Here is a 14,330-nt window from a genome sequence, read left to right as displayed (position 1 = left end):
GTGTGTTTTTGTCAACGTGTGTCCTTCCTCTTGGACACCAGTTTATGTAAACCCAGACTCCTGGACTCCTGGACCTAAACTCCGATGGGTGCGCGGTGTTAGCCACATGAGTAATCTCAGTGAATCAAAGACAAGGCCAGCAGGCTTTTTTACAGAGAGCTGGCAGAATTAGCTCGCTAGGAATGCTCAGCGCTGGACACAACATTACAGGGCATTCTGTTTAACCCGCCCCATCCTAACAAATAAGCAGGGATCAAAGGATTAGAGCGCCATTATTAAAGCCAGCTGGAGACCTGACGCCAACTGGAGGCATGCTAACATGGTGCTATTAATGTGACATGTTCACATCATGGCATACATGTCTATGCAAAGCTTGGCTTTCCAAACTTTAATTCTTCGCTAAAAGAAATGCTGTTTTATATAAAATGTTACAATTTGTTGTCAAAGTGTGTTTGGATTTTTAGACATTCGGGACAAGTAGTCTCAATAGATTGTTTGCTGATGTTGTGGTAGACGACAAGTAACTTAAACATAGTTGTCAAAAGAGGAAACCTGAAACTTTCACTCAACAAATGATTTTAAACCATTCGTGCCGCATTGCTTGCTACTCTGCGTTATTGCATTAAGCCTTGTGGTTGTGGTGATACTGCCAAATGTCCACATCATGGTAATGATTCACCGACTATGACAAGACCCGAGACAACACATGATTTAATGTTTAAAGAAAATAACAAACAAAGCCTCTTCTCGCAGTCTGATTGACTCACCCTGGAGTGTTCTTTTACAGCTGAGCCATTACGCCGCCTAAATGATGGATAAGAAATCAATATCCTACCATGATATTATCTACTGTATTTAGCCAGCTTAAACTTTGCTTTTAGCTTCCCATCAGCAAAGACACATGGTTTTATGTCCTCATGTCTGGAATGGGCTGCTGAATCTTTCATTGAAAGGCAACGGAAATGTGTTTTCCAGATAACATTACAGTTGCAATAAAGCTTGGCTTGGGCTGTGATTGAAACAATACTGTGCCTAAGCCGCACTGAGCCCACCTGTTTGTTCTTCCGTAATTGGATTCTGCTTCATTCCATTTGCCTTAATGCTGATGCATAATGCAGTGTACTGAGGGGACCAGCCATTACTAGCCAGGGGACAAGGCTTGGAGGAGTAACCCGACCTCGCCTCGCCGCCCTGCCCCACCCCACCACCACCACCACCACCTCCCCTCCCCCCGTCGCTGGGACATCTTTTCAGGGCCTCTGTCCTTCAAAGCAGCCACTTGCTCTGGCTGGATGGATTGATGGTTGAGGCTGCTGGCCTGATGGGAACCAGAATAGCAGGTGTTGATGTTACGGCCTACAAGAACAATAAGCTGGCCCTCAGCAGCATGTTAATCCAAAATAAACAGGCACTGGCGTGGACAATTTGGGCCCCGGGTGGAGGGATCCTCATCAAACACAAGAGTATGAAGAGCTGCTACCAAGGAAGGAATGTAGAGCCAAAGCCTAATCTTTCCTTTGTAGTCAAGAATGTTCAGCAACACACCTCAGTCATCTGGAGCATGCCAACACAATGGCCACATCTAAGCTCAGTTGAACTCATTTAGTTGACTTTTCTCACTCTGGCATCATTAGTTGTGGACTATATTTCATCTATCTGAGTTTCCAACTGAACTGTTTACCTGGATGCTAAATAAAGAGATCTGACAAGATGTGCAAACTTTGACTTAAGTGAAGTTGTTCTGCACGCTGTAAAGCAAGAAAATTAAATTCATGCAATACATAAAGTATGGAAGAAGGAGACATGAGCTATGTTCGAAACCGTCCACTCACTCACTCACTCACTCACTCACTCACTCACTCACTCACTCACTCACTCACTCACTATTCCCTATTTCGTGTTTACTATATAGTGCACTACATGGGGAACGACTGAACGAGATTTCGGACACTAACTGAAATTTTTTCTTCTTCTTCTCCTCTGGCAAAAGACGACCGCATTGCATTGTGGTATACGGGAGTAAAATGTATCGTTTGTTCACTCACATTTGCTGTGCATTGTGGGTATTTTATAGTCGACTATATAGTGAATGAAATTAACCGCGGAGAATTCGAACAACACTACAAAATGGCGAACAGACTATATAGTGCACTATATCCGTGATAGGGAGCGATTTCGAACACAGCTATGGTTTTGCCTGTTCATGCAAGTTAGTATTAAGTAACGAAAGTGTAACCCAAGTTTTTTTCTGTAGCTACAAATTACAGATGTCCCCTGAAAACCTTACATGCAGGCCGTCAGTAGACATTACAATATTCTGATAAACGTCGACTATCAGAGCCGAGAAATCTCTAAAGCAGCTCTCAGTCATGTCAGTCACTTCTAATGTGATCAAACTGTCCAACTAGGCAGAGCTGACCAAGGATGATTCAAGATTCTGTTAATGCATTGCCTATTTCTCACCTCAAATGGTTTCAGAAATACATTTTAGTGTACTGTTTTGCTGTAAAATGAGAAGGTTTGTGAACCAGCTGCCATGTTGGATTCAATTAAACTGAGTACCAAACACTGCCACCTGCTGGACCAAATTTCTCATTTTACAGCTAAACAGTACACTAAATTATGTTCCTGAAAACATTTGAGGCAAGAAATAGGCAATGCAGTAACAGAATCTTGATTCATATTTGATCAGAGCTGCATAGTTTGACTGTTAACGCTGTGACTGACATGACTGACAGCTGCGCTAGAGGTTCCTCTGCTCTGATTGGTTGTTGTTGATCGCGCCGCAGTCTGATTTGAGTGAATTTCAATAGAGACAGTAGGAGGGGAGGAGGGACATGATTTGCTCACAGACTATCTGTCTCGTGTACTTCTTTCAGGATGTATTGACAGTTTCAGCAAATAAATAAAGTCACCAACTGTATCTTTAATCAGAGTACTCACATGAGAACGTAGCACTAGCAGAGTGCTAAATATTTTTTGAATTTATGAAGGATTCTCTCTTAAAATCAGCAGAGCGAGATGCATAGAAACAGCTGTTGTGGCATGTCATGTGTGGCGTGTGCACCAAGTAAGTTACCTAATGTTATTCCCACAAATCCAAGAGAATGATTGAATTAAGCGTTTACATGGTTTACATGATTATCAATCAGGCTTGATCGGTCCAGTCTTTCAAACTTAGGTGGTTACATGAGATAAATTTATTCTGATTGGGTTATTATTCTGATTATTAGTGGAATATTAGTGTACATGTAAACGCGCCTGTTTTCATATATTGTATTTATAAAAAAAAAAAAAAAAGCATAGATATAAGAGTTTTTCAGCGTTAGACTTGCTGCAAACTGCTAAAGGAAACACAGAAATAATGAATTCCATTGTAACTATGTAATCGTGATAACTGTTAACTCTTGCACCTTATGTCCATGACTCTCCTTGCGTGGGAGGTGGATAGCTTGTTATGGCCCAAATCTATAAACATCACAACAGCTTCACTAACTGTCATCATGACAGAGACGCCCACATGCTTTTCGCCGTTTTCATCGGGGCCATACTTCTCTCATGATCAGCTGCCTTTGCTAAGTGGATGGTGTCGATGGCTGTGACTCAGCTCTGCCCACAACGATGATGAAGATAAGGCATCTGGAGATGTGCGTTTGTGTGTGTGTGTGTGTGTGTGTGTGTGTGTGTGCGCGCTTGGCCATATACATTGAATATGGGCGCATTAAGTAGTGATGGAAAAGAAAAGTGGAGAAATAAGAAGAGTGACATAAATTGTGTGGGTACTGGTGTGTATACATGACTGAGTGGGTGAGCGACCATGGTCAAGGTTCATTAGCGTGTCATCGGCTGCCTCCACACCGAAATAATAAGGCCTTCTCCCTCTCTTCCACCTCTGCATCTGCTAAATATGAACTGAGCTGTGAAAAAAGGCAGTCTCAAGATCTCAAGTCACCTCTCTTGCACACTGACACATGACTAAGAAACAGATAACAGCTGATGAAGCGACAACATTAAAATGGTACCAGCGAGGTCGAGAGACGAGGGGGATGGAGAGAGAGCTTGATGAGCTGCAGAGAAGGCTTCGCAAAATGAAAGTGATTGAAAGAGTATGCGGTATGCATTTGATGAAAAGCTGGCATCTTGATCTCAGGGTAAATCGGGCAGAGAGAGTGTGCGAGAAAGGAATAGATTTCCATCTCTTCTGACCCTTTTCCATAGTTATTAGTCAATAATATTCTTAATGAACATATCCCCTGGCTACAGAGACAGCTCATTGCTTTTTCCACTGCCTCAACATGAAATAGACGCTGGGACATCGATTGCAGCGTTGTGTACAGAGACATTTTTGAATGTAAAACATTCCGCAGACGGGGAGAGATCAGAGAATTGTAAATACTGTTATTTAAGAGGACATGGAGTAACACTTCCAGACAGATATTTGAAATGTGTATCTTGTGTATGTGCACACATTCGTTGGTGTATGTGCTGTAAAATACGGTGAAGGCGGGTCAGTTGAGCTTTGATGAATGGATACAGGCACGCTGACAGACCAGAAGAGAGGGTGACACAGCTGGGAGAGACGGAAGGGATGGGAGGGGTTAGGTAAAGGTTCACTAGAGAGGAGTTGACAGATCTCAAATGGTAGCCTTTGGAAATGCTTGGCTTCATTGCATCAGTTGTGGAATGATCCACAGAAGACATAAGATGATGCCCGGAAGACATCTGCGCACACAATATGGTCTCTATGGAGCTGAAGGGGATGGTAGAAATGAAAACTAGTCTACAGTAAATAGCAATGATATATCATAATAGTGAGAAAAGCATAAAATACTCTCCATTTACTGTGAGGTCCTAACACAAGACAATGCCACATATTTTTTAACTACTGTACTTTCTCCTGCCATGATGGATGCAGGCATTACGCACCCACCATGCTCCAAGTGACATGTGTTTGACCCCTATCCTCGTCTACAGGAGACAGCACCTGGTGCCTCACCGCAACACCATTAGTGGTCAACCACACACACATACACACATGCACGCACACTCTCTCGCACACGCTCGCACACGCTCTCCACATGAGATATTTTTAGGGGATGTGATACAACCGCTATGGTAGCTAACGCTCAGAGATTCACACCCCATGGGCTTGACAGGAAGGGATCCATTTCCTGACAGCAACCGCAAACCATCCGCACATGCAGCACATACATCCTCAGTGTGTGAACTGCGTGTCTCTCGACGAGCGTTGAGGTTTTTAGAGAGGGAAAATACATAAATGTCTACATATGAAGTATTTGCACAACACGATATCTTCCAATTTTGAGTGTTTTTTTTTAAGGGATGCAAATTCCTTGATCCTTACTAAGCTGCTGCCAGTTGTAAAATCGAAAAATGCTACAATTAAACTGTGAGCAAAGCACTCCACTTTCCCCTGAGACATTTCCCTAGCACATCTGTAAATACTTTCTGGCTATAATTTCACAAGAACCATGACTAACCCTACAAAATCCACTTAAGAGTCGACATTAACTGTGTTTTTTTCTCAATAAACTACCTCAGTTTTAACTGTTATCTGCAGGGTGGGAAATGTATTCATTATTAAAAATCTATTCATGCAGATGTGTTGTATTAAGAGAAAAGGCAGTCTGAAACTTGTCAAGTGCACATGTAACACTACATGCAGTGTTATATTAACACCTTCTCACCTGTCTTTTGTATCTTTGCAGCCTCCACCATCGCTGAGAACGGCAGGAAAACATGCCTGAAGCTCAAAGTTTTCGTCCGACCATCAAGTAAGTGTTTGCATGCAGCACAAGGCTTTGTAATAGAGCTTGTTGAAGTACACATTTGGATTGAAAATCAAAACAGTTTATGTCTGCTTCTCTGGTTACCTCACTTCCTCCTCAATTACCTTGTTGCTCACTGTCCGACATACCCCTTTCATTTATCACAAAACTTGCTAAGAAAGTTTTTTTTTTGAGAACATAACATGAAAAGGATGATAGATAATCACATCAAATGAAATCCAGGTCACTTCATACCTCATCTGAATGTTGCCATGAGCTTTGTTGCTTGGGATGTTTAATTTCAGGGCTGTGAGGGGGTGGGGTGGGTTCAGGTGTCACTAACCTATTTGGCATAAACGTCTAATGATCTGTCATTCTCCCTATTTTCTGTTATAGACAGCTGTGTGAAAACTATAGGCGTACATGACCGCGTTTTTGATGTAAACGACAAAGTAGACAATACATTAGAACCACGAGGTTAGTATGGCTTCCTGCTTTTTTGATTCTCTTCAGTATGACCTCCATACATCTGTACATGTGTCTCCTGTTCTGTGCGTGTTTCCTTCCCTAATGCTGTTTGACTGGAAGCAAATTTGTTCTTCTACATCCCCGCCTGATGCACCTCTTACCCTGATTCCTGTCCAGATGTTCGTCATGCTACTGTTGCTTGCATGTTATACTGATGGGCTATGCTGTTGTATGCTTGTATATATGCTGCATAGTGTATATAATCAATTACATATATCACATTTATGTGTCAGTGCGTGTGATCATAGATGTGCATGTTTCACATTCTCACACTGTTTTCAAACCTTTTCACTAATTCAGCAAGCACTCTCAAATGCATGCTGTGCTCCAAATCATTAGACTCTGCACCAGTCACTCGAGTGCTCTAATTAATCTGACCAGTGTGAGTAAAACAATAAGTATACATACACACATGCATTTACGAAGCAGCGATACATTTGGCAATTTTTAATTTTCTCTTTCACTCCTCACTGACTTGCTGTTTGGCTCTGTAGCTCTGCAGCATTGATTATTTTCTGTGCTCACAATGCACAGCATTTTTTTTATGTCTTCATACATGAGTCTAACCCAGTCACTGAACTGAAACACTCCACATCACCCACATGCTGATGTCTCATTCCCAGCAACAGCTCACCCTCAGATCTGAAACAACACAAAGACCACCCCACTGGGACTATAAATATAGCAACCTGTCAAATGTAGAACATTTAAAACAGATGTTTACGGATGTTATTAATGTGAAAATGAAATCTATTTTATCCACTGTGAAGATCTGAATTTATCACAGAGTGCCATCTAAATGGGATACACACACACACACACATAAGGCCAGATCCCAGCACATTTGTGATGCCCATCTGCCTCTCCTGCTACTCGATTTTCTATCCGCCGATTTGCCTGTCTTGCTAAACTGCCTGCATCTTTAATGGCTGCCTCTCACCGTGCATGCTCATAACCCGGAAATCAGTTAGCATTTTTACACTTCCTGTTCCCTTGTTCCGAAGTCAATGGGTTTTTTGTTTGCTTGAACTAAGGTCTGTGGTTAACACAAGCTTAAAGAGATTTTCACGTTTTGTTCTACAACATAAAAAACATCAGTACACATCCCACTTGGGAATTTTGAAAAAAGGCAGTAGCTAACAAGTGGCTAAATGAGCCTCCAGAACACGATCACGCCAAACACGGCTTTACAGCCTTGTTGTCGTGGTGATGCTTACGTCATGTGACCAAGTTGTAGTTAACATACATTACATTACGTAACATTAGCTTTTAACTTTCTGGCAACTTAATTTACACTTCAAAACAAACAAAACATGTAGTAGTAGGGATGTTCCTATCAAGTTTCTTTGCCACCGATCCTGATCCGAGTCATATAATCCTGAGTATCTGCCAATACCAAATCCCGATCCAAAACCTTTATTTTCCTAGCTGCACAGTGCTCACTTAAAGTGATTAAAATCAATCCAATGTATATACATGATAATTGAAAAGCTTTGCAAAATATTAAGGGAAAAAAAAACTCCAAACTGTTCCTTATTGTACTTTTTATTATTATTATTAATTTGTATAGAATAAGGTATAAAATTACAAGCCCTCTCTTTAATTTTTTTTTTTTGCCTTGTCGCCATTTTGAAGGAATTTTTCTGTCGCTTTTAAAGAGTATTCTCATGTGTTGCTTCAGTGCAGCATGTGTTACCTGAACTAACTGTATTTTATTTAGTGTTTATTTTTGTCTTTTTTTTTTTTTTTTTTTGCTTGTGGAGCTTTTGTTGCACTTGCAGTAGTGTGGTGCGTGTGACAGATTGCTGCCTGTCTTTCCTCAGGGCAGTGCAGTAAAACACCACGCACCAGACACGACAGTAAAACACAGAGACTCTCCCACTGACCAAACATGAAGTGCTTATAACTCGGGTAAATAATATAAATGAACGGTCTTATACTGCATTTTGTTGTCGTCTATGGCATGTGGTGTCTCATGATTGGTGGTGCGTGAAGTTTAACAAAGACAGAGAGTTGGACAGGCTGCAGTCTACATTGTTGTGCATGAAACCTCTGCCAGTAAAAGCACTTGCTTGACAGCTGATGCAAAACAAAGGATAGGATCGGGCTTAATATACCTTGATATAGCCAAATACCGATTAGTTAAAAATGCCACAATTGGCCCCGATACTGATATTTGAGATCGTATCAGGATATCCCAAGTATAAGTATCATGAATTATTGTGTGCCACAGAGCTTATTTTCTGCAGTAATCCAAAATCCAATGTAAAAATCCCACTGAGATTTAGACAAGGGAACCAGGGCAATGTGAACTTCCCGGTTGGCCTTTAAAAAACATCATCCCTGCACCCATCTCTCTCCAAAGGACAGATATTAAAACATTCATCCCTCATCTACTGTTGCCATGTCCCTCCATCCCCTATCTCTCGCTCTCGCTCTCTCTCTCACACACACACACACACACACACACACACACACACTTGAACAGTTATGTAACTGCCCGGTCCTCTGTTCTGTCTATCTGTCCTTTGCTGTGCATGGTTCAGCTACTTTCTCCATGGTGCAGAGGGCACATGGCTGCTCACAGATACTGATGCCACTGCCAGACACGACAGGCAGCTCACATGAGAGTTGAATTAAAATGACTCTGACAAAAAGTGCGACACAGCAACCCAAGTTCATATGGCAACTTCGCTTTTACAACTTCATGAGCTTAATGCACATGAGCCCAAACATCTCAGTAATGCACTGTTAGTGATATATATATAGCTTTGTACACCACAATATAACTTTAACAAATAACAATCCATTAATTTCACAATGTTGTCGTTTTGTATTTGATGGACTGTTGCAAAAGAGCAGTTCGTACCACAAATAACAATTCACCTTTTTTCTATTTCTTATCCCTCAGACGATACCAGCCACGAACCGGCTGAGCCTTCCCGAAGTGACGAAACGAATGCTGCGCCGCACCTGCAGAAAACATGTCCACTCCTGGCTTTGTTGCTGGTTTGCCTATCAGCACTCATCACTTTATAGCGCCTCCCTCTGTCCCGGAGGGCATTTTACACCTAGCGTGGCCTGAATCTGCCCGAGGCTGCAGGGAAAGGGGTGGGATTTGGGTGGAGCGTGTTTGCTTGAATTGGGCATCAGCGCAGGCTTCTCAAGGAACCCTCTATTTTTTTCAGAAATATATTTAAGTGGTCTTTCTCCGTCTGTGAGTGAAAAAAGTTGATGTTGGAAGTGGGAGAGACAGTTCCCCCTCTCAAACCTTCAACTAAGATGCCAAATCCCGTTTTTTGACACTTAGTGATTCTTATTTTCCGGTGACTTTTGACATCCCTTTACATCATGTTTATGTCATTGCAGCACTGATGTTTACACACACACACACACACACACACACACACACACACACACATATATATACATACATGCATACGCAGCACATACACACATACATGCTTAGAGAGTCAAATGCAATACACTACACTAACAGTCGATAGTAATAGGGTTTTAGAGTTGTATACAGTAGCGGCAGTACACAGTAGGAAAGTGAAGATTCTAGGCCTTAGAAAAAACTGTACATACACAAATACATAGTTCTCCCGAGACCTCTCAAAAAAGCCTTTCAGGAAATACTTTGAAGTTCTGCAGGGTCATACAGCAAGAAGCAGATTTTGCACCTCCATTGAAGTACAAAGCTGAAAGATGCAGGAAAAGAGGTCAGACTGGAAAACCACAGCACTGAGATATCTGTACATGGCATGCACCTTAGCCCGCTGACCTTCAGACTGTCATAGATAGCGCCCAATTTTCTCTTGAATACAAAGTGTGTGCATAGCTGAATAAGCAGCTTAGAGGTAGAGCTAGTGAAACCTGTGGAAACCACGAGGAGACTTTCTTTTGCCCTCCTCTGTGTAGAGCATTGCCAGCTCTGCTCAATAAAACAACACATTTGGTTCAGTGTGACTCTCAGAACGGCTAAATTGAAACTTTCTCACCAGACACTTTGTAGACTGCTATTAAGATCAAGGATCAATATCTTTTGAGAGTTGATCACACAATTTCACGGCAACAGTCACAGTCATTTTATGCAATGTTTACTGAGCAGGGCTACGATTGTTCTCCCTGTTCCATTTGAGTATTAGTCAATATTAACACGCTTATAAACATTTGCATCCACAGCTTTTTTTTTCCCTCTGATATCGACTGTTAAAGTGATTGTTTAAAAAATGACTCACAGTTACATTGGAGACTATAATTTTTTACTTTGCAAATGGCGTCTCCAAACATTGTCTTCAACAGTACAGACACTGTAGACTTGGTATTTTTGTGCCATCTGAAATCCACTTAGATAGAACAATAACAGATGTCACGGGAAAGTGTTTGAACAGACACTTCAATTTGCAATACCGTTCCTTTTCTTGATGTCACTTAAACTGCAGCTTTCACTCATCAAATATTAGTTAGCTGGTTATCACACTCAGTTTACTGCTGCAGTTAGTGCGGCGTTTACAGGACTGATGCATCGCTCCAATTAGTCGAGAACACATAGTGTGAATAAAGAAACCATCCATTTGATTCAAGGCAATGCACAGCTCTATTTAGTCTTGCCAGGTTTATGTTAGCACTTAAATGAAAAGGAATCCACTGTGTTATAATGATATTCAGCGTCCTTCAGCTCCCACAGATGCACATGGTGAGTTAGCATAATGGAAGCTATTATGTCCTTTTCTTCAAATGGAGGGGACTTGTTTCTTTTGCTTTCAAAGAAATATGGACAGATAGAGAAATTAACTCCTTCCTTTTAGGAGCTGAGTCTTTGTATGAGAAATCGGATGCCAATTGGTTTTTGGAGAGACATCTACAAAGAGAGAAATAGAGCAAGAAAAGGAGCACAGGAGTAATTGCGTGTCCACCTTCAGCTCCTAGTGTTACAGGTTTAAGTGACTCTTTAATGAGGTTCAAAATGACAGGCATGTGGACCCCATGTTGTGGCAAGGGGAGTTATTCCTGGTATTAAAAATAGATGGTGGAAGGCTTGGGGGGTCTCGGGAGGGGGGTGTAGATTTCCACCGTGGGGGAGTTTAAAGCACCAATGACCTTGCAGTTTGAGTGAATTGGTTAGTGAAGGAGACGCAGAGAATTAAAGGGAGAGGACGCACACACAGCGAGAGATAGAAAGACATGGGAGGTAACCGAAGGTAGTGTGACTAGAGTGCCTAACTAAACAAAACAAGACAAGCAACTAACAATCCATGCAACACTACTGAAAGCAACACCTGATTCAATGACAAACCTATTGTTCAGTATCATTCTGTCTCAAAAAGGCGTGCACTGTTTTGTTTTTGCTTTCTTTTTTTTTTTGTTTTTATGGCTGCCTTTTTTCCTGTGTTTTTTCTTTTCCCCAGAAAGACTGCCTTTGCCTTTTGCCATTTGTTCTTTTGCGCTACGGTAACAATGCTATTACAGCGGAATAGCAGCTCAGCTATGGGGGGTAATAGGAGATGAGGCCATTTAATGAGGTACTAATTTTCAGGAGAACACCACAGGGAATGAGCACCGCATAAGATTCAAAATGGACGCCTGTCAGCAGATTAACACTAGACTTTTATCAGAAACCAGCTTCAATTGTACTCTCTTATAATTACCAATACTACTATTTGTCATTATTGCTATTATTACCATGGTTTATTCTGTACACACCTTAACCTGGGAAATGAGGATCAACTTATAAACTGGATACTGTGTATCCTGAGGTAGTCAACCATAAAACAAGTAGTGTTAGGTTAGTATCTGTTTTGTACCTTTCTGGAGGACAAAAGAAAAAAATTAGATCATTGTTAAAACTGTATAATTATTATTATTGTTATGATGATGATGATTATGACTATTATTATTAGGAAAACTTCTTGATGTAAATAGTGTTTGATATTAAAGTATTAATTTGGTTCTTATGTCTTTTCTAAAAAATGAATACGGTATTATCTCTGGGTTTTGCGGAGTGTGTACTGTCCTCAAACAATGCATTGTGTGCTTTGATCCTCAATGCCTAATGAAACTTTGAGCTAATATGAAGGGGAAACCTGTGGGAGCTGTACACCAGTGTACAGAAGGCTGAACATTAGCCAAACGAGTGGCTCACCTGTTACATGTTTCAACCAGTCACCAACCTTCACATCTCTTCATAAGGATCCTGCCTTGGAAAGAAACACTTGGGACTTAACGGACGGCTTATTTGTACTTTTTTGCCTTCAGTGTTTGAAAGCATGTTGGTCAGCTCAAAGATCTGCCATGAGTGGACTGTTTGCTTTTTAATGGAAGGATCTTGCCAGTTTCATTGTGTGGCATGCGCATGAACTTGATGACATGTAAAAACAAACGAAAAAAAAATATCGAAAAAAGTTTTAAAAAGAAAGTTTTTCTTTTGCTCTTATTTTCTTTTCCTTTAAGACGTGTTAGATTTTCAGATCACTTTCATGTTGTGTGTTTTTTGCATCCCCATTCGAGTGATGTCATTAAAGCTGTGTAGTGACAGATGACAAATGTACATAACACAAACCATTGTTGTGAAGTTACAGTGGGGGTCGGTCATTTTGTAGTTCAAAAGCAACTTTTTTTTTTTCCTCCTAAGAATGACTCTTTCTGTACCCATCTACTGAATTCATCCCATGTAGTTGCAGTCTGTCTCTTCTGACTATTCATCCTCTTTCTGCTCTCCCAAGAGGAGGCGTTTTTGGGAGTGTATACATCAGTGTGTGGACGTTTTTCAGTGTGGAAAAAAAAATGTGTGAGACCTTTGAGTTTGTGTGTGTGTGTGTCTCATTTGCTGTTGCCGCAGTGAATGGGAAGCGGCAACCCTCTTTGGCAACGAAGAGTGTTTCCCATGCCTTAGCCCTTCAGCCTCTGCCCTGGCAGCCCTGTCTGTGTACAAGAAGCTTTCTGCCATTGTGCTTTTACACGGAACGGCTGCTGGCGTCGAAGAGACTACAACAGGGCCCTTCACTTTCTCTCCCTTTTTAACAACCCTGAATCACTTCTCCCTACGGTAGACGTTGGTCCTGGGCACAGTTCAAGGATTAGTGCACCCCCTTCCACCGAAATCCTGAACTGGATTGTTCGCGGGGTAAAGCCTATCATCGATCCAGGTTCTGTGCGTACAGGGCAAAGCCTCTCTTTTCTCCGGCTCATCTCTTGCTGATGGGCCACTTGTTCATTTTGTGCACCTGTCCCGTCCCATTCTTCTTGTGCTTGTATAACCTCCACCACACCACCTGCTGTCCTTCTTCCCTCACCTTTGAACCCCTGCTCCCACTTTGCCATCAGTGGGGAATATTTCCAACCTGCTCTTTTACAGTATATAAACAACAACAAAAAAATTTGACAAAAAATTATCTGTATTTGTATATACACGTGTCTGAGCAACTATGAGTAATACAATAAAATGGAAATACATTGCTTTGGATCATTGTGCTACTCTTTTCTCCTCTGTAACCTCTTCCACTCCACAAGGACGCCAGCCAACATTACTGTCTTTCACAGACTGTACTGCTTTAAAACTAGAAAATACTGGTATTGTATGAAATTAGAAGCCCCAAGGATCCACTGGTAACAAACATGTCATGCTAACCTGTCAGGAACGGGGTAAATAATGCTCCAAAGTTAGGCAAGGACGTTTTCACTGGGGTCCCTTGATCTCTTACCTCACGATATCTGATTAAAAATGGGTCTCCTCTTTGCAGACATGCTCACTTCATGTTAATCCCATGCAGTTTTGGGCAAAACCCATGCAGCTTTTCCCAAGTACAAAGGTGTTATTGTATTTGAATATTTCTGCCTACTGGGGTCCCTAAACAGTCTTGGAATTGCATAAATTGGATATGACAGGAAAGCTAAGACCCTTGTGGATTTAATGAAATCTCCAAACAAATATATCATCGCATAAATCTCCAAATGTCACAAGTTTTTCATACTGAACGACAGCATAAAATTTTCTATGGTGTTCCTCAA

General features: G+C 41.4%; 1 protein-coding gene across 2 annotated transcripts in view; it reads left to right on the top strand.

The window, feature by feature from the left end:
• Nucleotides 1–12,271, top strand: part of efna5b (ephrin-A5b) — a 112,050-nt gene extending 99,779 nt beyond the window's left edge. The window contains exons 3-5 of one of the 2 annotated variants that reach the window (XM_049578181.1): nucleotides 5,730–5,795; nucleotides 6,186–6,266; nucleotides 9,229–12,271. In XM_049578181.1, the coding sequence (XP_049434138.1) occupies nucleotides 5,730–5,795; nucleotides 6,186–6,266; nucleotides 9,229–9,356 (275 nt within the window). In that variant the 3' untranslated portion in view covers nucleotides 9,357–12,271. The remainder of the gene's footprint in view (nucleotides 1–5,729; nucleotides 5,796–6,185; nucleotides 6,267–9,228) is intronic. The other variant, XM_049578182.1, reaches the window with a different exon arrangement.
• The last annotated feature ends 2,059 nt before the right edge of the window (nucleotides 12,272–14,330 follow it).

Source organism: Epinephelus fuscoguttatus, linkage group LG6 (genome assembly GCF_011397635.1).
Source record: "Epinephelus fuscoguttatus linkage group LG6, E.fuscoguttatus.final_Chr_v1".
Taxonomy (NCBI): domain Eukaryota; kingdom Metazoa; phylum Chordata; class Actinopteri; order Perciformes; family Serranidae; genus Epinephelus; species Epinephelus fuscoguttatus.
Note: the sequence above shows the minus strand (reverse complement) of the source record. Positions and strands in the feature narration are given on the sequence as shown.